The 26,163-nt window shown below is 39.4% G+C and overlaps 3 protein-coding genes across 5 annotated transcripts; all 3 read left to right on the forward strand.

The window, feature by feature from the left end:
* The first annotated feature begins 518 nt into the window (after positions 1-518).
* Positions 519-8,613, forward strand: LOC103338882 (protein argonaute 1-like). Of its 2 annotated transcripts, XM_089041072.1 has the most exons (22): positions 519-683; positions 1,013-1,827; positions 1,931-2,139; positions 2,216-2,365; positions 2,470-2,603; positions 2,778-2,887; positions 3,325-3,431; positions 4,072-4,210; positions 4,282-4,398; positions 4,529-4,636; positions 4,744-4,815; positions 5,883-6,005; positions 6,089-6,254; positions 6,362-6,624; positions 6,730-6,872; positions 7,003-7,065; positions 7,142-7,205; positions 7,357-7,492; positions 7,582-7,655; positions 7,740-7,834; positions 7,925-7,956; positions 8,120-8,613. In XM_089041072.1, exons 2-22 carry the CDS (start codon positions 1,039-1,041, stop codon positions 8,329-8,331), a joined length of 3,306 nt encoding a protein of 1,101 aa, XP_088897198.1. In that variant the 5' UTR covers positions 519-683; positions 1,013-1,038; the 3' UTR covers positions 8,332-8,613. The 2 variants fall into 2 exon arrangements, with proteins under 2 accessions (XP_088897198.1, XP_088897197.1); XM_089041071.1 differs by lacking the exon at positions 7,925-7,956 and having other exon boundaries at positions 521-683.
* Positions 8,614-11,924: 3,311 nt separating this feature from the next.
* LOC103338881 (protein argonaute 1-like) lies at positions 11,925-19,482 on the forward strand. Its single transcript, XM_008242147.2, has 22 exons — positions 11,925-12,158; positions 13,184-13,869; positions 13,956-14,164; positions 14,254-14,403; positions 14,495-14,628; positions 14,785-14,894; positions 15,225-15,331; positions 15,598-15,736; positions 15,811-15,927; positions 16,244-16,351; positions 16,425-16,496; positions 16,741-16,863; positions 16,951-17,116; positions 17,231-17,490; positions 17,590-17,732; positions 17,833-17,895; positions 17,985-18,048; positions 18,136-18,271; positions 18,363-18,436; positions 18,523-18,617; positions 18,743-18,774; positions 18,899-19,482. The coding sequence occupies exons 2-22, from the start codon at positions 13,192-13,194 to the stop codon at positions 19,105-19,107; spliced, it is 3,189 nt and encodes a 1,062-aa protein (XP_008240369.1). The 5' UTR covers positions 11,925-12,158; positions 13,184-13,191; the 3' UTR covers positions 19,108-19,482.
* A 589-nt stretch (positions 19,483-20,071) lies between these two features.
* Positions 20,072-24,559, forward strand: LOC103338879 (sucrose synthase 6-like). 2 transcript variants are annotated; one of them, XM_089055889.1, is made up of 14 exons: positions 20,072-20,296; positions 20,413-20,545; positions 20,640-20,794; positions 20,903-21,101; positions 21,218-21,336; positions 21,429-21,741; positions 21,861-22,034; positions 22,165-22,281; positions 22,386-22,552; positions 22,644-22,868; positions 23,051-23,617; positions 23,704-23,842; positions 23,983-24,116; positions 24,266-24,559. In XM_089055889.1, the coding sequence occupies exons 1-14, from the start codon at positions 20,196-20,198 to the stop codon at positions 24,435-24,437; spliced, it is 2,715 nt and encodes a 904-aa protein (XP_088912015.1). In that variant the 5' UTR covers positions 20,072-20,195; the 3' UTR covers positions 24,438-24,559. The 2 variants fall into 2 exon arrangements, with proteins under 2 accessions (XP_088912015.1, XP_008240368.2); XM_008242146.3 differs by having other exon boundaries at positions 20,073-20,296; positions 24,281-24,559.
* The last annotated feature ends 1,604 nt before the right edge of the window (positions 24,560-26,163 follow it).

Below are 26,163 nucleotides of genomic sequence, written 5' to 3' on the forward strand. Positions count from 1 at the left end.
AGCTTTCTCTCACAGAATTTTTAATAATAAGTGATTTTTTCGCAGTTTACCAAACGGTTGGGCTTCTCAAAATTTTTAAAAATCACTTATCACCCCGAATAAGCAATGCCAAACTGGCACTTAGTTTATTCACACACTCCAATTAATGCCACCCAAACCAAGACATAAACGCTTTGTTGGTTTCCAATTATTATTGTTTAAGAAGAAGGTCATTTTATTTGTTTGGCGGTGGTGGTGGTGTGCACAAGTGAAGCACCAAAGAAGAGGACGAGACTCCAGAGGTGGTTTCTTGCCGCCTTTCACTGGCGGAGGCGGAGTTGTCATTTTCAAAGACCTACCAGCGGTCATTGTTAATTGCGGGTTTCACTAAGTTTTAAAATTCAAGATACCGTTACATAATATATATTTATTTATTTTATTAAACTAATACTAATTCTACGTCTACCTCTAGTACCTCTACCCTCAAAAAAAACAAAAAAACAAAAAAATTCATATTGTACTACAATAATATATTTTGTATCGTACCACATCATATTCATTGGAAAATTTCATCTTTCTCCTCTCTCTCTCTCTCTCACAGAGAAAGAATACAAGAGAAGAGAAAGAAGAGAGAGAACCCAGAACCAGGAGAAGCAAAGCAATTGCTCCTCTGACGAACTGCCGTTTCATTTCAATTTTCTGAGGTCAGTTATACAACCTCTCCCTCTCCCTGCCTCTCTCTCTCTCTCTCTCTCTCTCTCTCTCTCTGTGCATAGGGGTTTCTGTTTTTGCTTTTCTTAATTATTTTATTTTATTTTATTCTTATTTTAAAGGCTTATATAAAGTATTTGCTTTGCTTATTCAACGATATGTATGGGTCTGCTCGATTTGGCCATGAATTTCAGTCTCAAGTGTCTTTGAATGTTGATTTTCTTGCTTATTTAGTCTCAAATAGTTTTTGAGCTTCTTCTTAGAGTGGGTAAGTTCCAAATCAACTATGGTTTGATCTGTGTGCTGTGCACTCGCTCTGCAGTCAGCCATCAATAGTTGGAAACCATCATGGGGAGGAAGAAGCGAACTCAAAATCCTAGTGGAGGTGAAACCTCCGAGCCTCAGGAAGGTAGTGGGGGCAGTGATCAAGCCTTCCAAAGGACTTCCCCTTCACCTTCACCTTCACCTTCACCTTCACCCCAACAACACAATGAAGGACCAAGAGGAGGAAGTTACCAAGGTGGAAGAGCCTGGGCCCCGCAAGGACCACAAGGGCCACAAGGACCACAAGGACCACAAGGAGGCCAGAGAGGCTATGGTGGTGGTGGTGGCCGTGGCCGTGGGATGCCACAACAGCAGCAATATAGTTATGCTGGGACCTCGGCTCAGGCGCATGAATATCGAGGTAGGGGCAGGGGTGGTCAGGGAGGAGGAGGCCCAAATCAGGCAGGAGGAGGTCGTGGCGGTCATGGCGGCGGCGGTCGTGGCCGTGGGGGAGGAGGACCTTCTTATGTTGGTGGTCCAGCCAGACCATCAGTTCCCGACCTGCACCAAGCGACCCCTGCTCCATATGTTGCCGGGGTCACCCCTCAGCCCACAGGCCCCACAGCCTATGCACCCTATACGCCCTATGAGCCTCAGTCTTCAGAATTGGTACAGCCTTTTCAACAGATTTCTATCCAGCAAGAAGGTGCTCCTGCTCCTGCTCCTGTCCATGCAATTCAACCCATTCCAGCCTCAAGTAAGTCTGTGAGGTTCCCTCTTCGCCCTGGCAGAGGCACCACTGGCATAAAATGTATAGTCAAGGCAAACCACTTCTTCGCTGAATTGCCAGACAAAGATTTGCACCAGTATGATGTGAGTTCTTTTACACTCCATCTATGTCTCTATCCTTCTGATATTGTTCTAAAACTTATGTTGATCATGGTTGCTTTCAAATGCATATATTACTTATTAACAGGTTACAATTACACCTGACATTGCATCACGGAGGTTGAATCGGGCTGTGATGAAGCGGCTGGTGGATTTATACAGGGAATCCCATCTTGGAAATCGGCTCCCTGCCTACGATGGGCGCAAGAGTCTGTATACTGCTGGGCCACTTCCTTTCTCATCAAAAGAGTTTAAGATCGCACTTATGGATGACGATGATGGATCAGGCGGGCAAAGGTGGGATACTCAGTGCTCAGTTTGTATTTGTACATAGGTTTTGTATACAGTCTTCTTACTCATCTTCTTGATGCAGGAGGGAGAGAGAATTTAAAGTGGTGATCAAATTTGCTGCACGTGCTGACCTGCACCATCTAGAACTCTTTCTGCAGGGGAGGCAAGCTGAGGCTCCTCAGGAAGCCCTTCAGGTTCTTGACATTGTTCTGCGTGAATTGCCTACTGCTAGGTATACAATATCTATCTTCTAATTGTGCCCAATACATGCCAATAATTGCACATTACTTTGACATTGTTCTAGCGCTAACTCTGTGTTGTCTTGATTGATTGTAGTTACTATCCTGTGGGGCGTTCATTTTATTCCCCTGATCTGGGGAGAAGGCAGTCACTTGGTGAGGGTTTGGAAAGTTGGCGTGGATTCTATCAAAGTATTCGTCCAACACAGATGGGGCTGTCTCTGAATATTGGTACCTGATCTTTGAAGTTTTTTAATTGAAATTTTATGCAATTATCATGATTTTTTTTCCTCTCCTGTTCACCACCTATTATCAATTTGACTGTCCCACAAGTGATGCATACTGTGTACATTTTCTTCCACTGCCATGTTTTATGTTACATTGACAAAATTATCAATGGTCCAGATATGTCCTCCACGGCTTTCATTGAGCCACTGCCGGTCATTGAATTTGTCAATGAGCTGCTCAATCGAGATATTTCATCTAGACCATTGTCTGATGCTGATCGGGTGAAGGTTAGATTTTTCTCATTGTCTTGGTCTTGATACTTCTGTCTGCAGTGCTTGTGATGATTTGTGTTGATAATTTTGGTTTATATTTTTTTATTTCTCCTAGAGCTTCCACTGTGGCATTGTGCTTGTGTTGGATCATGTTTTATGCCACACCTTTTGAATGGTGAAGTCCATTTATTTTCCCGCAGGTGTAGGATCCCGCAGCAGAAGCTCCCTCTTATTTTTCCTTTCTACTTATGTTGTGTCAAAATCAACTTTCATGTTATCCTTCTAAAAAAATAAAAATAAATAAAGGCTAATATATTCATTGTGACAAAGTGATCTTGTTTGTTTTATGCAACTTTCTGGATGGGATGTCTACACAGTCTATGGAGAATTTGAATTTTGCCTTAATTTATAGCAGATATCAGAATCACAGCCTTCTATTTGTGCATGAACAGATAAAGAAGGCTCTACGAGGAATCAAGGTTGAGGTCACTCACCGTGGAAATATGCGCAGAAAATACCGCATATCTGGTTTGACATCGCAGGCAACAAGAGAACTGACGTGAGTATTGACATCTTATGTCTTCGTTGGTTACGTGTGTCCATGTAGAAACATGAGGATTAATGTTTGCTTAAGATTATATATTTTAAGAAAATATCATAAACCCCCATACTTTGGGGCCGATTCTAGTGCCCCCACCCTAAATGTCTAATTTCATCAATGTTCATCCTAAACTATGGATGTGCTTTTTATATGCTCGGCCTTGCCTGTCAAAAGTGGAAGGATAGAGAAGGAAAAATAAGAGGAAAGTGAAAGAACAAAAATAATACACTTGAATTGAAAGTGAGTGAGAAGAGAGATGATAGAGATGCGCGTGATAGGAGAAAAAATACATATAATGGTGTATAAGTTAAAAACTAAAATCAATTAAAGTAGTTTTTAGTTTTACATTTCTCATGCCTCTCTTCACCTTTATGATCTTTTATCTCCCTCTCTCTTTTCTATCATCTGTCTCATTTGTCTCTCAAATAAGAAAAAGAAAACTGAAAATTAGAATCTTTATCAAACAGGCCCTTAGTTTTTCACCTGAGGGATGTACCATGAAATCTGTAGCTGATTCTTAAAATTAAACCAATTCATATCAGATGCATCCAAAACTTTTTAAAAAATTTATTCTGATGTTGTTCCTTGATTTTTTTAGTTTTCCACTTGATGAAAGAGGTACTATGAAATCAGTTGTTGAGTACTTTCATGAAACCTATGGTTTCATTATTAAGCACACCCAACTGCCTTGTCTACAAGTGGGAAATCAACAAAGATCTAATTATTTGCCCATGGAGGTAAATAACTGTAACTATTTTTGGTAATTATAAACTGGGAAAGCATGCTAATAGGCCGTTATTGTGTTCAGGTCTGTAAAATTGTTGAGGGTCAAAGGTACTCAAGGAGGTTGAATGAGAGACAGATTACTGCTTTGCTGAAGGTGACCTGTCAGCGTCCTCATGAAAGGGAACTTGATATCATGCAGGTTTGATATTGTGGAAATTTTCTTTCTTGTAGTGAAATTAAAGGTTGTCACCTGATGTTTGACACTCCATAGGACTGATATGTAAAATATACTCACTTGGTATGTGTTGGTTGAAATTTTCACTCCTCAGACAGTTCGTCAAAATGCTTACCACGCAGATCCTTATGCTCAAGAGTTTGGAATTAAAATAAGTGAGAATCTCACTTTAGTTGAAGCTCGCATCCTTCCTGCACCAAGGGTAAGAGATATTTAATTTTCTGCTGTCTAATAGTTTTTTCTAACTGGTGCCACCCTTTGTTCCTTCACTATTTGGATGGTAATTAAGTTTTGAATCTTGTGTCGCAGCTTAAATATCATGATACGGGTAGAGAAAAAGATTGCCTGCCTCGCGTTGGACAGTGGAACATGATGAATAAGGTATCTTTTGCATAGATTTATGGTCTCCTTATTTAGAATACCTCTTTAATTTAAGAACAGATGAAGCTGGATATCTATATGTATCTGTTTGCATGCGTACCCAATTAATTTGGCCGCGTCCTATGAAATCTGTTATCGACTTTGTGCTACATTAGCATGTTTGTTTCCCTGTGATGGAGATGTTAGGGGTTCCTGTTAATCCTGTAGCACTGGCTTAGAAATTAATTGGTAAAACTAAAATAAGTAGGTGGTGGTGGGTTCAAGAAACATTGTGTTTGCATTGTGAAGGAAAGCAAGTATTTCAATTTTTTCCCAGTTCTTTTTCTTCTTTTGGCGGCTGGGTGGAGGGAAAGGGAAAGTGCAAGACAAGCCACAGATATTATGAGTCAGGTGATCATTAGAAATTTAGCAAAGTTATGGCTTGTTTTGAAATTGCTTGTGGAACAATAATGGTCTTGGGCACTGGTCGGCTGCTGGCTTTCAACTATCATTAGTCAAGATTCTGTTTAAGAGTTATCACCTCTGCAATATGAAGTGGATTGCATATCTGGAGTGGCATGTGGTCTGAAATTTTGCTTCTTCTGGACTAAGTTGCTAACTACATCAGTTGTTGATTTGGTTGGCCTTGCACATGCTATCCTGCCCTATCATCTGCTGGCAATTAAAACACATATTTTTTGTGTTGAGTCCCAGTGGGTTTTCAAATAACAAGTGTTACAACCAATGGTTGTAATTTTTTGGGGGCTGTTGATTCAGTCATGCACTAAATATAGCTTTTCCAATGGGTGACATTTGCCTGTTGAGCAATGTAGCTATTTTAGCCACTAATTGGTCACTTTCATGTTGAGTAGGTTTAATTGATACTGCTCATGCATGATTTTGCTTTTCTATACCCTAATACATTTCTTGTGTGTTAGTGTATGCGTGTGTTTTTTTTCATTCCCCAGGAGGGAGGAAGATGATTGTGCCTTTTGTTGAAGTCATTAGTAAACTTCCGTAAGAGTTTCAAAATAGAGAGATTATGTTATTCTCTTTAGGCTTTTTTTATTTACTATATATTGTTACAGAAAATGGTTAATGGGGGCACAGTCAACAATTGGATGTGCATAAATTTCTCATGGAACGTGCAAGATGCTGCTGCCCGTCGGTTCTGTCATGAACTTGCTCAAATGTGTAACATTTCTGGCATGGTATGAGGCCTGTGATGCTCTTATATTTTTCCCTTCTCTTCTAAATCTGAGATGTCTCATGTTAGTGTTTGATTTCTCTCTAGGCATTTAATCCAGAACCAGTTCTTCCACCTATTAGTGCTCGTCCAGATCAGGTAGAGAGGGCCCTAAAAACTCGCTACCACGAAGCGATGACCAAACTCCAGCCACAGGGCCAGGAGCTTGAGCTGCTTATTGCTATTTTGCCTGATAATAATGGCTCTCTTTACGGTTTGGAACTTGAACTAAATTCACCACATTATGCCTTTTCAAAAGTTGTCATTATTTAATCTTAGCATTAAAACTTGGACTTAAATATGTCATGATTTGTTATCCAGGTGATTTGAAACGAATTTGTGAAACAGATCTTGGCCTTGTTTCCCAGTGCTGTTTAACGAAGCACGTATTTAAGACAAATAAGCAACAGTATTTGGCAAATGTAACATTGAAGATTAATGTGAAGGTTGGGGGAAGGAATACAGTGCTAGTTGATGCTCTGTCAAGGCGAATTCCTTTAGTCAGCGACCGACCTACCATCATTTTCGGTGCTGATGTCACCCATCCTCATCCTGGAGAGGATTCAAGTCCATCAATTGCGGCTGTGAGTTACTGACCATACATATGTGCTTTAGCTTGCATATGAATTTATTCTCTGTTCCACCTTGAGTAGCTTTTGACTGTTTCAAGATTTTAATTTAAAAATCAGGTTGTGGCTTCTCAAGATTGGCCTGAAGTTACAAAGTATGCTGGTTTGGTTTCTGCTCAAGCCCATCGACAGGAACTCATCCAAGATTTGTTCAAAACATGGCAGGATCCAGCAAGAGGGACAATGTCTGGTGGCATGATCAAGTATGACTCTCTCATTCATTTAGGTTCTTGTAGTATGTAGCTGTCTTCATTATGATTATTTAATTTAATTTTTTTTAATAAACGTGTTTTGGGTAGTAGGATTGAGTTATATTTATTCTTTTGAATACAGGGAATTGCTCATATCTTTCCGTAGATCAACTGGGCAGAAACCTCAACGCATCATATTTTACAGGCACGTCTTATATTATGCTGCCACTGCATTTCATCCATTCTTTTTCTTATCTAATGGTCTATTTATTGCTTTACAGGGATGGTGTCAGTGAAGGACAGTTTTATCAAGTTTTGCTGTATGAACTTGACGCCATTCGTAAAGTAAATCTACTTTGCTAAATTATCAATTTCTCCAGTTTTCATTTATATATTGTAAATTTCTTTTAAGTTTTGCAGCTGTCTGGAAATTGATAAACGTCAGTCAATCACTTCCTCATCTTAATGTATATATTTCTGTTCTCTGTGAACTCAGGCATGTGCCTCTTTGGAGCCCGACTATCAGCCTCCCGTGACTTTTGTTGTGGTTCAGAAGCGACATCATACCAGGTTGTTTGCCAACAACCATTCTGACCCCAAAGCTGTTGACAGAAGTGGGAATATATTACCTGGTATTCATTCTGCTTGATTTGAATTTTTTTTTTCCATGATTTTCAGAACATACATATGTGATATAAAACAGTTTGACATTAATTTACAGGTACCGTTGTCGACTCCAAAATCTGTCATCCAACTGAATTTGACTTCTACTTGTGCAGCCATGCTGGAATCCAGGTAGTGATTGGTTAATTCTATGTTTATATATACTCTAACAAGTTTTGGGAGTGTTGTTAAATTGGTAGTCATCATGTCAAACAGGGCACTAGCCGTCCAGCTCATTACCATGTGCTATGGGATGAAAACAAGTTTTCAGCTGATGGATTGCAGACCCTTACAAATAACCTTTGCTATACGTAAGTTTTTGATATATTTCTTAATTTCATGTTCAATGTATTGGTTATGTTCTTTTCTGGGGGGTTAATGATTGTGTTCAACTCATGCAGATATGCAAGGTGCACACGTTCTGTGTCCGTTGGTGAGCTCTCTCTCTCTCTCTCTCTCTCTCTCTTTCTCTCTCTCAAATAAACACAGAAGTGACAAAACACACATCCTCTGTCTTATGCATTTGTATTTGATGCTTGTTATTTTGTGACAATTATTAGTCAATGGTAAAATTGATGAGTTATGTAATTTGGCAGTGCCCCCTGCATACTATGCACATCTTGCTGCATTCCGAGCGCGTTTCTATCTGGAACCACAGACGTCAGAAGGGGGGTCAGTGACAAGTGGTGCGAATGCTGGACGTGGGTACACGGGTGGACGGGGCACGCGAACACCGAATGCAAATGCTGCTGTGAGGCCTTTACCTGCTCTGAAGGAGAATGTGAAAAGGGTTATGTTCTACTGTTAGGGATGGATAGTCTGTCTGGCCTGGGCCCTAAACCCTGGTGCGGTAATCATAATAATAATGGGCACTCACTTCACTTGATGGTTGTAATTAAGTTAAGATAATATAGTCGTAGTAAGTAATGATGATGTATGTGTTTGCTTGCTAGTTGCTGCGCATCATCCTGGCTGGTGATGTGTTAAGTATGTGATACATGAGTTGAGATGCTGAATAATTTGTCCGTCCACAGGGACGGGGACCTTTCCTTTGCTTGTCTATGACAATGCATATATGTTTTGAGTGACTTATCCTGGGCTGGGCCTTGTGAATTGTGAACTGATAATGTGTTTTGTTGAACCGGTTGCTGGTGACTCATCTGATGGAACTGGAAAAGCTTGAAGCTGTCTGAGATGGTATTTGGACTGTGCCTGCCCGCCTGCCTGCACTGATTAAATTAGATTATTAAGGTTTAAGTGTACAAATACTGATGAGTAGTTTTGTTTGGTTTGGACACTGTTTGTTTAGCAATATATATTGAGGCTCAATTGGAGCGAGGGGCCCAATTAGGGCTGGCAATGGGTCGTGTCGTGTCGGGTTCGTGTCGGGATATTAAACGTGTCAAGAATGCTCAACCCGAACCCAACCCATTTAATAAACGTGTCGTGTCGGGTTCGGGTCGTCTTTTATCGTGCGGGTTTCGAGTCGTGTAACGGGTTGATAAATAATAACATGCATGTTATAAAAGTCACAACTGAAAAAATTTAAATAAAATAAACAGCGAGAGGAGAGAAAATATAAGGAAAAGAAAGAAAAAAAAGGATAGAGAGAGGAGAGAAGAGAGAATGAAAACAAAAAAAAATAGAGAGAGGAGAGAAAAGAGAAGGAAAACAAAAAAAAATTGAGAGAGAGAGAGAGAGAGAGAAGAGAGAAGGAAAGAAATAAAAATAAAAAAGAGAGGAGAGAAAACTAAAGAGAAGGAAAAGAAAAAAATAAGAGAGGAGAGAAAACTAAAGAGAAGTAAAAAAAGAGAGGAGAAAAGAGAGAAGGAAAAGAAATTAAAAAAGAGAGAGGAGAAGATAGACGGAAAAAAAAGAAAAACAAAAGAAGAAAAAGAAACATTATAAATATCAAAAGGCATAGTATATAATTACAAAGTTGTATCTAGCATGGTGGATAAGGTGTTGGAGAGTAATGAGGATGGAGGAGGTTCGAAACTCCATATGTGTGTTTTGAAGTCTCTATTTCCCTATATTTTTTCGCGGGTTGGCGTGTCTTACACGGGTTGACACGACCGTGACACGACCCGTTAATAAACGGGTTACACATGTATTTTAACGGGTTGGCGGGTTGACCCGAAACCCACCCGTTTAATAAACGGGTCAAAACGGTTGACCGAAAATTACCCAATTATTAATCGTGCGGGTTCGAGTCGTGTTTTTTGCGGGTTTGAGTCGTGTAACGGGTCGGGTAGGAAATTGCCACCCCTAGGCCCAATGGGCAAATGGGTATATTTGTAATTTTGAGAAAGCATCAGTCCGTTAGTACCGTACAAATGTCAGGGAAAAGAAGAGGGAGGGAGGTGCGAAGTGGGCGAAGTGGCGGTTTGTGTCGCTTTATCGAGTAGAAATGAAAACAAAGCCGTCTGTGTTGTGGTGTGGCTCTTTTCTTTGGACATTGGGTGGGCGTTGGGTTGTGCAGTGCAGTGCCCTGTCTGTCTGTGTCTGTGTCTGTCTGTGGTGTATTATCGAGACGGGTCGCGGGTCGTAGCCAATCTTGTGATTTGGAATTGGAGTTGTTGAGTGGACTGAACGACTACCCGTTGACCATCACCTTTTCATAAATTAATTAATAATCTCATTTCTCTCTCTCTCTCTCTCTCCTCCCCCGTAGCTTGCTTATGCCACGTCACTATCCATGTAGACATTTTATCTTCTAATCATTAGAGCGACCAGGTCCAGCAGCACCTCTTCTTTCTCTTCACCGTTTTAAAATTTAATTTATATCCGACGACGACTAGCCATCTTCCTTAATTAATCCCACTCTCACTCTGCGCTTAGATATAAATCATAATTATAAAAATAGAGAGACATTGATGGATGATATTACTGTAGCGTAGGAGGATCCATGAATAATAATTATATCATCCAATAAATATTTAAGCCTGAATAAAATCCACCCAACCAATGGAACTTAACTTATGCATGCGTCGCCGCCCACGTACCATGTTTATATTTGCGGCATGCATGCGGTGGGGGGGGTCGAAGCAAGCAAGCTAGTGATTGAAGTATCAGTCTTAACATTTTTCTTTTTCCTTGCATAATATTAATATACGTCATTTAGGTCTTCTTAACTTCCATAACAAATCATTTTGATCCTTTTTTACTTTTGACTGTGTGGTTACCAAGGCCAAATAATATTTTAACTTGTGTTGTGATGATCCTTGTGACAAAATTGGTCACTAATCTGAGCTATATGGACATTTTCATCTTTCCATGTCACCATCAATGCTGCACATGCCAGTAACCCCCACCTCCCAACCAAATCTCCCTCTAATTTTCCCTTATGATCAGTTACCAATCCAGCCCGAAATTCATTTTGGGTTGGCAAGTTACGGGTATGATTTGATTTTTGTACTAATTATATAGACTTAGTTCAGTTGGTTGACTTCGTTCAGCTCTACTCACGTGAGTAGAAGTTCAAAATCCCCAAGCACCTCGCCCCCCCAAACTCGCACCCAATAACTTGTACTAAAAAAAATCATATATGAATTAGGCCGGTCAATTGGAATACATTTTACTGTGGGTTTTTTTTTTTACCATTCATGATTTCATCTCATTGCTAAAAGCTATGTAGAGGTAAATGTACCATTAAACTTCTACTAAATGCGGAGTTTCATGCCTTTTTAAAATTTATTTATTGGAGAACGTCTCATATACACTTAACAAAATTGTACCCAACTCATTAACACGATTTATGTATGAAAAATTGTGGGTTGATATGCAACTTAATAGATAATATTGATAAAAGGATGGACCCGTTAGTTACCCACTAAAATAACAGATTGTTTCATGTGACCACGTTATGTATAATACCTAATATTTTTTGACTTTTTAATTATAAATTATATTAAAAAATTTATTTAGTAGTCTAGTGAATTTCATTTTTTAAAATTACGGGTGAAATGGTGTTAACATTTGTTTGTTGGGTCGTGTCAAACTAATATTTGTTTTGTTGTCTTAATGGATGAAATGACTCGTTTTGGATAATTTTGCCAGTTGTGTTTATGTTTGGACTTTCTCACCCGTTAGCTTAATAGGCCGTTTTATGTCAACTAGTTAAAAAAATTAGTTGGGTCATATATACGATGGATTAAATCCTTTAAGGAAAGACTCTATTGAAAAAGAAAAATAAAAGAATCCAGGATTGACTATAACTCAAATTTTTAAATATATTTTTAATTATAAAAGCATCGCAATTGAATAATTAAATAGATAGAAGAGAGTATAAAAAAAGAAAAAGATAGAAGAGAAGAGTATTTGGTTAATACAAAGGACGCAGTGGTCATTTCGAAAGACCTACCCCTCGGTGGGGTTATATAAAAGCACATTGCGAAACGCGTTGCTGCTTTGGGTTGGGTTTGGGTTTTTTAACACACAGGCACAGCATAAATATATAGAATATTCAAGAGTGTGTGAGAGAGAGAGAGAGAGAAAGAGAGAGAGTAACTATCGAGTGGGCAGGGGAAGCCCCTTTTCTTTTTTCCATTTTCATCCTTCTCTCTCGCCTCTGAAGCACCAAAAGCAACCACTGCTGTGGTCTTGTACGACGTTCATCGGTATTCCGCTTTTACGGTAAACACCCCAACCGAGTCGTTTTAGGGTTTCCTACTGTCCTTTTTTTCGTTGATATTTTCTTTTTCGTTCTCACTTTTCTCTTTCTTTGCAAATTTGTGGTATGGATCTGCACTTCTTTCGCCATAAATTGGTGTTGCCTCCACTCTCTGGCGTAAAGATCTGTTTTCATTTTTCGTTTTTGTTTTGTTTTTTGTTTTTCCGTAAGGCCTTGTCGTCGCTCTCTTTTTATTTGGGTTTTGTTTTGTTAGATCGTTAGATCTCGTGCATTTTGGCAATGCTGGGAAGCATAGGTGTCTGTTTGGCCTCATAATAAGTTGATTTTTTAGGGTTTATAGTGAGTATTTCGATTTCTTCTTTCTATTCTTTTTTTTCCCTTTCTGGGTTTGCTATTGAACTTTGAGGTTTGGTGTTAGAGTTCGTGAGTTTGTATCGAAGTAGCCATTTTCTGTTCTGTTTTTTATTTTCATATTTTGTTGTATTCATTTCAGAAACATAATTTTACATGAAATTCCTCCTACATTATGGATTTTCGAAATGATCACTCCACTTGTTGTGAAGTAAATAGCAAACACCCACCCATTTGTTTGTAGTGGTGTAGAAGAGAACCAAGTGGATATACACACTGCAGTCATTTCGGAATTCCAAGACCCTTTCAAAAACGGTCCGTCAGGAAAAATATATTCCTTACTTTTCAGTCTGATTGAAGATTTTTATTTCAATTTTTTGAAGAAAAACTCAAATAAAAGAGCATTTATGGATATAGTTTTTGTTTGTTTGCTATTATTTCTGGCTAATAAGTATATTTTGGTTTAGATATGTAACTTCCGGCCTTTTGAAAGCCCGTGTATATATGTCTGTAATGATTTTATGGAAAACCCTAGCGTGCTTTGCGGCTCTACTTTGTGCATTAATTTCTTTTAGAGTATCCATTCTTTTGCTCTGTGTCATTATTTTGTTTTGGGTTTGTAGCTTATTCTTTTCTAGTGTTGCTTTTGATGCATTCTTGCTTTCTCTTTGTGTAGAAATCATTATGGTGAGGAAGAGGAGAACTGAACTTCCTAGTGGAGGTGAAAGCTCTGAGTCGCATGAACCTTCGGGGGGTAGTGGTCGTGGTTCTCAGCGGGCTGCTGAAAGGACTCCACCACAACAACAGGGTGGAGGAAGCTACCAAGGTGGAAGGGGATTGGGCCCCCAGGGAGGACGTGGAGGCAGCTATGGTGGGGGTCGTGGAGGCCGTGGAGTGCCACAACAGCAGCAGTATGGTGGGCCCCAAGAATATCAAGGCAGGGGAAGGGGAGGGCCGACTCAGCAAGGAGGTCGTGGAGGATATGGAGGTGGTCGTGGCAGTGGTGGTCGTGGAGGACCACCTTCTCCGGGTGGCCCAGCCAGACCACAATTCCCCGAGCTGCACCAAGCAACCCCAGTTCCTTATCAAGCTGGGGTCACCCCTCAGCCTGCGTATGAGGCGAGTTCGTCGTCATCGTCCCAGCCACCCGAGCCTTCAGAAGTGGTGGCGCAGTTTAAGGACCTTTCCATCGAGCAAGAGACTGCACCTTCACAGGCTATTCAACCTGTGGCGCCAGCGCCCTCAAGTAAGTCAGTCAGGTTCCCTCTTCGCCCTGGTAAGGGTAGCACCGGCATAAGGTGTACAGTCAAGGCAAACCATTTCTTTGCTGAACTACCAGACAAAGATCTCCACCAATATGATGTGAGCTCTTTCGTCCTATGTGTCTGTCTTCTTATATTGTACTTGTTTGACAGTTGATAATATATTCTTTTTCTTACACATATTAGGTTACTATTACTCCAGAGGTCACATCGAGGGGTGTAAACCGTGCTGTGATGGAGCAGCTAGTGAAACTGTATAGGGAATCCCATCTTGGAAAGCGTCTTCCAGCTTATGATGGACGAAAGAGCCTGTATACTGCTGGACCACTTCCTTTTCTTTCAAAGGAGTTCAAAATCATTCTCATTGATGACGACGATGGACCAGGTGGACAGAGGTACTGCTGCTCATAATTTTAGTTGCATATTTATTATGCGTGCACTCTTCTTTACCATTTATTTTATCTTGGTTTTCTTCTTGATGCAGGAGAGAGAGGGAGTTCAGAGTAGTCATCAAGTTTGCTGCACGCGCTGACCTGCACCATTTAGGTCTCTTTTTGCAAGGGAGGCAAGCTGATGCACCTCAGGAGGCGCTTCAGGTTCTGGACATTGTTCTACGTGAATTACCTACTTCTAGGTAAGCGATGTTTCTTCTATTTGTGTTCATGACACGATGACACATTCTTGTTTGATTTGTTTGAGAGCTAATTTGTCCTGTTCGGTTTTAGGTACTGTCCTGTGGGCCGTTCATTTTATGCCCCTGATTTGGGCAGAAGACAGTCACTTGGAGAGGGTTTGGAAAGTTGGCGTGGTTTCTATCAGAGTATTCGTCCAACTCAGATGGGGCTGTCTCTGAATATTGGTACCTAGTTTTATGCTATCTTTAAATGTATTATTATTTATGCACTACTTTCATGAATTTAATTGTTGTAAGAGTGATGTGTTTCGCTGCATAATTATTCCACACTCCTTGCTCTGACGTGTATACAATTTTGCTCACCAATTATCTGTTCTCCAGATATGTCATCTACTGCCTTTATTGAGCCATTACCAGTTATTGAATTTGTAACTCAGCTACTGAATCGGGATGTTACACATAGGCCACTTTCTGATTCTGATCGTGTAAAGGTTAGGTTTTGCTCATTGTCTTTGTCTTGGTAATTTGATTGTTTCTCTTCTGAGTGTTTGCTCCAAAGTATGATAATGATTTTGTTGGTATGTTTAATTGGTTCCATTTTTCGTTGTCTTTTTGTTTGTTAAATTAACTTTCATGTGTGTCAAACTTTTTGGCTGGGGTTTCTCATGTAGTTTTGTAAGAGGTTTATGTTCTTAAAACTATATTGTTTTTAAAATCTTATTCCGTTGAAGGTGCATGTATCATGATGAATGTACAATTTAATTTCCCATTAATTTTCTATATTATATGTCATCACCATTTTATTTTACTTGTGTAAACAGATAAAAAAGGCTCTTCGTGGAGTCAAGGTTGAAGTAACACACCGAGGAAATATGCGAAGAAAATACCGTATATCTGGTTTAACGTCGCAGGCAACTAGAGAATTGACGTGAGTAATAGTCTCGTAGGCTATCATATCCTTGTATATTTCTTAATGTCATATTGTTTTTGAGGTCACATTGAGATGCATGTATCTTAGGCTATACCACTTAGATGTATGCATCCTATGCGCAGAAAATGCGTATTATATTTCTTAATGACGAGAGTGTATCTTAGGCTATCATATGCTTGTATTGTTCTCAATGTCATTGTTTTTAAGATCGCATTGAGCTGCATGAAACTTGTTTCCCTGACATTGTGTTTTTGTCTTGTCAGTTTTCCTGTTGATGAAAGAGGAACTATGAAATCTGTTGTTGAGTACTTCTATGAAACCTACGGTTTTGTCATTCAACATACACAATGGCCTTGCCTTCAAGTTGGAAATCAGCAGCGGCCGAACTATTTACCCATGGAGGTGAGTCGTTGCTATAATTACTAGCCTGTAATACTGTGGGGTTATGCATGCTAATAGATAGTCATTGCTTTCAGGTTTGTAAAATTGTCGAAGGGCAGAGGTACTCTAAGAGATTGAATGAGAGGCAGATAACTGCTTTGCTTAAGGTGACCTGTCAGCGCCCTCACGACAGAGAACAAGATATCATGCGGGTGCGTTATCTTTTGCTTCTTCTATTTTCTTTCCTCCTCCCCCCTTTCTCTGTCTCCTTCTTTCCCTCTATATCTCGACATACAAGAATTAATTTTATTGCTATAGAGTTTCTTTTGAGCTTGGCTTATCCTGGTGTTGCATATGTCACTAGTGTTGATTCTGATGCTTTCACCTTGTGATCCTTAACTTTGTATCTTGTGTCATAATTTAAGTGATGGTGTTACTTGATATTTTATTGGCATGTTATGCTCTATCTCGAAATTCTGTTGATGGTGATATTTTAAGTTCTTACATTTATGTCTATGCAAATATCAGACTGTCCGTCATAATGCTTACCATGAAGATCCTTATGCAAAGGAATTTGGAATCAAAATTAGTGAGAATCTGGCTCAGGTTGAAGCTCGCATTCTTCCTCCACCCTGGGTAGGATCTGTTATTGTTTTTTGTCCAAAAATGTATTGTGGATGGTACATCTATATTGACTTTGGTCTTGCAGCTTAAATATCATGATACTGGAAGGGAAAAGGATTGCTTACCCCAAGTTGGACAATGGAACATGATGAATAAGGTACTATTCTGCATCAATGTTATATTATTGTATGCAGTATACGTTTCACCTGTACAGTGCTGATGCCACCCCTCTAGACCATTGATTACATTGGCTTAATTGTGTGGTCAATGCCTTGTGGTTGTGCCCTATTTTTCGACCAAAGAACAAAGAGGCCTGTTTACTTATCTATACATCGAGTTTTTTAATTCCTTTAATTCCCATGTCTTGTTGAATTATTACAGACCATTTCTTATTGTTGCAGAAAATGGTGAATGGGGGAAAAGTAAACAATTGGATTTGCATTAATTTCTCAAGGAATGTCCAGGACAGTGTGGCCCGTGGATTCTGTTCTGAACTTGCCCAAATGTGTTACATTTCTGGCATGGTACGATGCGTTTCTGCTGGCTTTAATTATACTTTACAGTTTCTATATTTGTAAATTCCTGATTGCTGAAATGTTGCTTGTATTTAGGCTTTTAATCCAGAACCAGTTCTTCCACCGTTCAGTGCTCGACCTGATCAGGTGGAGAAGGTCTTGAAAACTCGGTACCATGATGCGATGACTAAGCTTCGGGTCCAGGGCAAGGAGCTTGACTTGCTTGTTGTTATTTTGCCAGATAATAATGGTTCTCTTTATGGTACGTGTTTGAAATCAATTGACTCCATTCTCTCATTATTTTTCCTTAGAATAATGTGTAGACTTTTATTGGCCTAAAGTTTTTGACTCATGTATGTTATGATATCTGATCCAGGTGACTTGAAACGAATCTGTGAGACGGATCTTGGCCTGGTATCCCAGTGCTGTTTGACGAAACATGTATTTAGAATGAGTAAACAATATTTGGCAAATGTGGCATTGAAGATAAATGTAAAGGTTGGGGGAAGGAACACAGTGCTTGTTGATGCACTGTCAAGACGTATTCCCTTAGTCAGCGACCGGCCTACTATAATTTTTGGTGCTGATGTTACCCATCCTCATCCAGGGGAGGATTCAAGCCCATCAATTGCAGCTGTATGTTATCGAACATATCTACGAGCTTGTAGATATATTTGTTTTGAATTCATTTAGAGTTGGGCCTTAATTATTCAAATGTATTTCTTTATAACACAGGTTGTGGCTTCTCAAGACTGGCCTGAGATTACCAAGTATGCTGGTTTGGTTTGTGCTCAAGCCCATCGCCAGGAGCTCATCCAGGATCTTTTTAAAACCTGGCAGGATCCTGCGAGGGGGACTGTATCTGGTGGAATGATAAAGTCAATCTCTCTCTCTCTCTCTGTGTAAACTTTTGTTATTTTTTTACTATGGATTCTTAGGAATTGAAGAACTGAATTTTAAAAAAAATTATTAATGCAGGGAACTGCTTATTTCGTTTCGTAGAGCAACAGGGCAGAAGCCACAGCGCATCATATTTTACAGGCATTTTTAAAACTCCTTTTGCCATTGTTTGCGTCTTATGTACTTCTCCTATGTCTAATGATGGTATGTATGCACCTTTTTTTTTTCAGGGATGGTGTCAGTGAGGGGCAGTTCTACCAAGTTCTACTATATGAACTTGATGCAATTCGTAAGGTAAAGCTAATATTGTTGAGATTAATCTTCGGTTATCTATTGTCGTGTATTAATCTGTCTTTCCTCTTGTCAATTTTTTTTCTTCAGGCTTGTGCTTCATTGGAGCCAAACTATCAGCCTCCTGTGACTTTTGTTGTGGTTCAGAAACGTCATCATACAAGGTTGTTTGCCAACAACCATCATGACCGCAATACAGTTGACAGGAGTGGGAATATCTTACCTGGTAATTAATCGTTTTAAATATGAAATGTTCTAACCATGTAGCTCAGTTTTCATGCTTGTGTTATGGAACTTTCACCCTATTGTTTCTTCAGGTACGGTCGTGGACTCCAAAATCTGTCATCCAACGGAGTTTGACTTCTACCTGTGCAGTCATGCAGGAATTCAGGCAACGAGTCTTCCTTGTGTTTCTCTTGAGTGTGTGTGTGTTTTAAGGAGAATGTTTATAAATGTGTTGCCAATGTGTTATGACAGGGTACAAGCCGTCCAGCTCATTACCATGTGTTGTGGGATGAAAACAAGTTTACAGCTGATGCACTGCAGTCACTCACAAATAATCTTTGCTATACGTAAGCTTGCTGATTTTTCCCCATGCCATATGCCCTAAACAACCATTTTAATTATTCGCAAGTAGTTTTGTATTTTTTATGCCTTAAATCTAGTACTGAATAGTTGACCTTTTGAACTCCTGCAGATATGCAAGATGCACTCGTTCGGTTTCCATTGGTAAGCTCTCACCGCTGATTCACACAATTGTATACATGTTTGAGCCAATATGCATCCACTGCTTTTATTTATTTTTTTGCTCGTGTTTATGTGAATACTGTGCTGATTAGTCTTTAATTGGCAGTTCCTCCTGCGTACTATGCCCATCTTGCTGCGTTTCGAGCTCGGTTCTACATGGAACCCGAGACATCAGACAGTGGATCGATGACAAGTGGTGCTCCTGGACGTGGGGGCATGGGTGCACGTAGCACACGAGCACCAGGTGCAAATGCTGCTGTGAGGCCTTTGCCAGCCCTCAAGGAAAATGTCAAAAGGGTTATGTTCTACTGTTAGAGGGGCCTTCCTTGGTAGAAGTTAAGTTGACAATGTTCCATAAGAATGTAGTAGATGCACACATTGTAATGTCGTTTTGGAATTTGCGGAGGGTGTTATAGGCTTGGTGCTCTCGTTAGGTGTTGTGGTCAAGAATCTGAAATTTCCCATCGCAACTGGTTTTTGGGATGCTTAGTTTAGTTATATGTTTCGTGAGATGGAATTGGACAACTAGTGGCTTTCAGTTATATTGAAAGGGAGGAAAAACAATTGGTAGACTTGAAATTGAATCTGGTGTAGGAAGGAAGTAACCTTTGGAAATGAATGCATTGCTCCGCTCTTGTATTTTCAGATGATTAAACATTTGATTGAAGTGGATTCTTGTTCTTGGTGTCATGATTCGAGCATTTAAAATTAGAGATTAGCATTGTAAAGATGACATTCCAAAGAAAAATTGTAGAGGAAAAAATAATTAACTCTGAAAACATCATCCTGCACTTGTACGTGAATATAAGAACATCGGTGAACATAGAGGAAAGAAGTAGGATAATAAATACTTTCATTTTCTTCTTGAAAAAGGAATGGCCCAGTCAAATGATTTAGGTTGGTGTGGTGTTGCTCGCTCGTTTGCTCGTACAAGTAGAATGAAGGAGTACGCATAGATTAGACAATTTGAGACAGCGTGTATGTAACCTTAGAGATTGAAACAACAAACAAGTAAAGAATCAAAATACACACGTTACGGAAAAGCCCAACAACGAATTACTTGAGATTCTTTCCCTCCACTTTAAAGATTAGATACAGGCAGAGACACAAAAAGGCCAAAATCCGATTTGCTAGCTTCTAACCAGTCTTAAAAATTCCTTTCTTTCCTACAAATGACATTAAAGAATAAAGTCTGGGTGTTCTTTCTTTCTCCTCCCATGGCAACTTTGTGCCAGCCATGCATATAATATATATACATTAAGTTCCCTATAACTTCATAACATCAAACCAACTTGAATATTGGTTGTATATCTATCTTTGTTTTAGTTTACTGAATATTCGTCTCTTTTTTCTTTTTTCGTAATACTGGTACTGCCTTGCCTTAAGCCTTGTTGATTTCATAAATGGCTTCTACCCCGGCCCTGAAGCGATCGGATACGATTGCTGAAACCATGCCAGACGCACTGAGACAGAGCCGCTACCACATGAAGAAATGTTTTGCCAGGTTCTTTATTTTAATTTGATCGAGAATGTATAATATATATTATACATATGTGTGTGTGTGTTAGCGAAATTTGATGCTGATCTTCTTGTTCAATTTATGTATATGGGAACAAAAAGGTTTGTTGCAATGGGGAAAAGGTTAATGAAGATGCAGCATGTAATGGAGGAGTTGGAAAAATCAATAGAAGACAAGCATGAAAGAAGCAAGGTCTTGGAGGGATTACTTGGTTACATCATCAGCTCCACTCAGGTATATATAATATATACTCGTACAGGCTATATATAGCAATCAGGGCATGCAATTTTAAATTTGAATTATTTACAATAAACATGAACTGGCGCAGGAGGCGGCTGTTGTTCCACCGTATGTTGCTTTTGCGGTAAGACCGAATCCTGGTTTCTGGGAATTTGTGAAGGTGAATGCTGATGATCTAGCAGTGGATGGCATCACTGCTTCCGAATACTTGAAGTTCAAAGAAATGATATTCGACGAGAACTGGTACGTATAGTATTTGTATTTGTATCTGTATGTGCAATATATTTTGCAAGCTGCAGCTATATTGAGTTGAGCTTACTTGCATGCATTGCTTTGCACTGCACTCCACAGGGCCAATGATGAAAATGCTCTGGAAATAGATTTTGGAGGCATTGACTTCGCCACTCCTCGCATGAAGCTTCCTTCTTCAATCGGGAATGGTCTCAACTTTATCTTAAAGTTAATCTCCTCAAGGCTGGCTACTGCCAACTCATCCGATTATGCCAAACCCTTGCTTGACTACTTGTTACAACTTCATTATCATGGAGAGGTACTTGATCTCATTACATTGTTTCATGTTAATTATTTTTAATATTAATTACTCCATCTTCAATTTGTGACCTGTATTTTCTTCTCATATTATAATTATCCATGTATACATGCCAGAATCTTATGATCAACGAAACTCTGGATATGGTTGCAAAACTTCAAACAGCTTTGATCCAAGCAGAAGTAGTTGTGTCTACACTCCCAAAAGCCACACCATTTCCGAATTTTGAGCAAAGGTCTCTCTCGCTCTTACCTTAATTGTTTAATAAATTTTAGGATTTAGGACTCACTTGTACGTATATATATTAATAGTTTTGATGATGATCAGGTTAAAGGAGTTGGGTTTTGAGAAAGGATGGGGGGATACAGCAGAAAGAGTTGTAGAGACAATGAAGATGCTCTCAGAAGTACTCCAAGCACCAGACTCAGCCAAGTTGGAGTGTTTCTTTAGCAGACTTCCTAACACATTCAACATCGTCATCTTCTCTCCTCACGGCTACTTTGGCCAGTCTGACGTTCTTGGATTGCCCGACACTGGCGGCCAGGTGGTTTATATTCTTGATCAAGTCAGAGCCTTAGAGGAAGAGTTGCTCCTCAGAATAAAGCAGCAAGGACTTGCTGTCAAGCCACAGATTCTTGTGGTGAGCTAGACTCCTGTTATAAACAAACAACTGATGATCCTTGTTGTCTTGCAACTTGCAATTCTAATTCATTTTTACTTGTACCTACATCATCATATACATACGTACGCTGTACACAGGTGACACGACTCATACCAGATGCTCGAGGAACAAAATGCAACCAGGAGTTGGAAGCTATCATCAACACTAAGCACTCCCACATCCTTAGGGTCCCATTCAGGACACACAGAGGCATTCTCCGCCAATGGCTTTCTCGTTTTGATATCTACCCTTATCTTGAGACATTTGCACAGGTATCAATTCTTCTTCACAATCTTCTGTCCTATAAATACATACATTAAACATACATACTCATTTATTTTTGGACCAACGTGTACAACTTTATTGATTTTTTTTTTTCCTTTTGTTCTCATTGTTAATTAGGATGCAACTGCAAAGATCTTAGAACGCATGGAATGCAAACCAGACCTCATAATTGGGAACTACAGTGATGGAAACTTGGTGGCCTCTTTGATGGCTGGCAAACTTGGAATAACTCAGGTGTCTAAGTTCAACCACCTCTCCCTCCTTCGATAATTGTTTCAAAAACAGATTAATTTTACTTTGAATCTGAAATTAACATGTTCTGAACATCTGTCCTGCAGGGAACAATCGCTCATGCTCTAGAAAAGACCAAGTACGAAGATTCAGATGCCAAATGGAAGGAGTTTGATCCAAAGTACCACTTCTCTTGTCAGTTCACAGCTGACATAATCTCTATGAATTCAGCTGATTTTGTCATAACGAGCACCTTTCAAGAAATAGCCGGAGGGTTAGTAGCACTAGTCTTTCTTGCCAAAAGGTCTACTTTCGTGATGCCATTCAAAATCATAATCAGTGTGTTTATTTCTTCATGTATGCAGCAAAGACCGGCCTGGACAGTATGAAAGCCATACAGCATTTACAATGCCAGGACTTTATCGAGTAGTTTCAGGCATTGATGTATTTGATCCAAAGTTCAACATTGCGGCCCCTGGGGCTGACCAATCTGTCTACTTTCCCTGCTCCGAGAAACAGAGACGCTTTACCAAATTTCATCCTGCCATTGAAGAACTGCTCTACAATAAGGCGGAAAACGATGAGCACACGTAATTAAACTCTCTCCCTCTCTCTCTTTCTCTCACTCACTGTCTACAATTGAGAAAATTTACTGAAGAGTCTGTCAACACACACACACACAGTTGTTGTACTACCCCACCACATTACTCTTTTCAATTGCCTAACAACAAACTCTTACAAAATTATAAATTAAAAAAAATGCTTGGAACAGAGGATATTTGGCAGACAAGAAGAAACCCATCATCTTCTCAATGGCAAGACTGGATACAGTGAAGAACCTCTCAGGACTAGTTGAATGGTTCGGGAAGAACAAGAGGCTGAGGAGTTTGGTCAATCTTGTTATAGTAGGAGGATTCTTTGACCCATCCAAATCCAAAGACAGAGAAGAAATTGCAGAAATTAAGAAGATACATGCCTTGGTACAAGAATACAAACTGACTGGTCAGTTCAGATGGATAGCAGCTCAGACTGATCGATATCGCAACGGAGAGCTGTACCGCTGCATTGCAGATACAAGGGGAGCATTTGTGCAGCCAGCACTGTATGAAGCTTTTGGTCTAACAGTGATTGAGGCCATGAACTGTGGCTTACCCACATTTGCAACCAACCAAGGAGGCCCTGCAGAAATTATTGTTGATGGGTTATCAGGCTTCCACATTGATCCAACCAATGGTGATGAATCCAGCAACAAAATTGCTGACTTTTTTGAGAAATGCAAGACGGATGGGGAATATTGGAACAAGATGTCAGCAGCCGGTTTGCAGCGTATATACGAATGGTAATTAGTTACTTAGTTATACTATACTTAGAATAATGCGTAAAGTTTTATGAATGAATGTTATATATTTTTGTTTTTGGTTGCAGCTATACATGGAAGATATATGCAAACAAAGTGTTGAACATGGGATCCACTTATGGATTCTGGAGGCAGTTGAGAAAGGAGCAAAAGCTTGCCAATCAAACATACATTCATATGTTTTACAGTCTCCTCTTTAGGCATTTGGTAAGTCCACTACTCTAACTCTGCTTGGATTTGGACTTTGCAGTATACTATATTTATGCATACATACATAATACATTATACATATACTTACTATGCGTAATAGTATGAGGCAGTAAAAAGTTGCGTTTTTCGTGCTGCAGGCAAGGAATGTAGGTGTCCCAAGTGATGGTTTCGAACAACCAACGGCCAAGGCGATAACTGCAGCTGGCCAAGCAACCCCAGTAATTGCACCACCAACCTCGCCAATCCCTCAGCTGATGACTTCAACACCAAGGTTTCATCATTATTTAGATTAGTAGCTTAATTACACTGCATGCATGCATAATATTGTGTTATGCTACTTTGATTTCCTGTTTAATAATATGACATTGAGAATTTTGGTTAGTTTTGCTTTACTTACTTCAAGTCTTGAAGTGAGAATAGATATTTTAATGGCAGGGAGAGGGATGAAGGTTTGGAGGAGAAGCAGAAACAGCAGCAGCTGGGCGAACTTCGAAGCCCCACGGCTCGCTGCATCTTGAATTGCTGTTGCGTGATCATTGGTTTTCTCATCCTTGTTTACTACAAGATCAGGAATATGTACAACTACAACTAATGGAGCTCGTTTTGTTGTGTGTATTGATGTAAGATGATCAACTCACAAACAAAACAAAGAATGAATGGTCATGTAAATTCTCCAATTTCCAATAAATTCAATAAACATATCATTAATTGTCACACTGTATCAATCAATCAATCAATCAATCAACTGGACAAGAATACAGAGGGAAGGGAAAGAAAGACATAATCACAGCTCACCGTATCTGGCACTGGCAGCCATGAATCATGGTTATTGGTGTTTGATATGACATGGTGTTTGATATGACATGGTGTTTAAAGGTGGTGTTTGATTGGTCATGGTTATTGAAGGTGGCTAGGATGTAGAAAGGGTCAAGTACCATGATGGAGCTCTGATACCACCTTCAAACACCATGTCCAATTGGTGTTTGAAGGTGGTTTTTCTTTGGGATTTGTTTGATTTTGGTTCAATTTGGGGTTTTTTGTTTGATTTGGTTTTAATCGGACCTAGTCAACCGGCCATACAATCTCAAGAAAGTAAATGGTTGAATGTTTTGTCGTGTTCCAAACATCAAATAGTACAATACATACATACATGTATAGCCTTCTATCAATCTTACTATTAAGGCTTTGAATGCTTGATTCAATATTAGTGGGATTTGACCCTCACTAATTTGGGCAAGTAAAGATATTACAAATATTTACAAAGATATTTCTTAATAAATTTGGACAAATTATCTTTGGAGATATGGGATGATTTGTTAGAGGAAAAAAAAAAAGGAATTTGATTTGGGAATACAGCTTGAATTTATGAGACCGTATTATTATTAATTTTCGTCTGGCGACAAGTTTAATTGATGTATGTGATTAATTAGTTAATAATCTCTTTGGTATCAAATATGTAGCTCAAATTTCTTTGTTGGACGTTAGCCCCGTTTCTTCACTCAAAAACAGAAGGTCCCTTTTGTATCGTAATAATGCAGGAAATGAATGAGAGCCACCCACGACTCCACGAGATAAGACAACATAAGCTTGTGGATGGATTCATGGATGGATGGAATATATTTGGGAATCTTTGAATTATAATAATACACTCGACTGGATTATATTTGGCAAATACAAATTATACAATACAATGATTGATTCATTAATTGCTCAACCTAGACTTTGCATATTCAGATCAAAATCAAAATCAAATACGCAAATTCCCTAAACCTAGACTTTTGCCTTCCTGCCTTCCTGCCTCCTTCGTCATCCTCATCCTCGTCGTCATCATAGATAGAGGCAGAGTTAGTCGGTGAGTGAGTGAGTGAGTCGTAGTTCTCGTAGATGAATTTCATTGGCACAAAAGAAAACAGTTTGAAAAGTCCTCTCCCTCCGTCGAAATATCTCTTTGTAAATTGTCAACAACATCTTCTCTCTTCTCTTCTGAATCGTGTCTAATAACAAGTCTTTTAGAAAAACAAACAAGAGTAATAATATAATATAATATAACAGAGGTAGCCATCAGTTGACTCGACCAAAACTCTCTCAAACTCAATTCAGGAAAATTCGTTCCTCTAGAGACTTTTACAACTCCAAATTCATTTTTTTTTTTAAATGTTGAATAAAGCTTTTTGATTGGTGTGTGAAAGATTTTACATTTAGCGGACACAACAGAAGAGGACATAACATGTATCAATTCCTAGTCACTAGTTAGAAAGGGCGGGAGGCCCCCTGCTGCCTTGTTTTGTCTGTCCGCTATGTGCAATGATTAAGTGGTT

This window comes from Prunus mume, linkage group LG7 (genome assembly GCF_029339155.1).
Source record: "Prunus mume cultivar Tortuosa linkage group LG7, ASM2933915v1, whole genome shotgun sequence".
Taxonomy (NCBI): Eukaryota; Viridiplantae; Streptophyta; class Magnoliopsida; order Rosales; family Rosaceae; genus Prunus; species Prunus mume.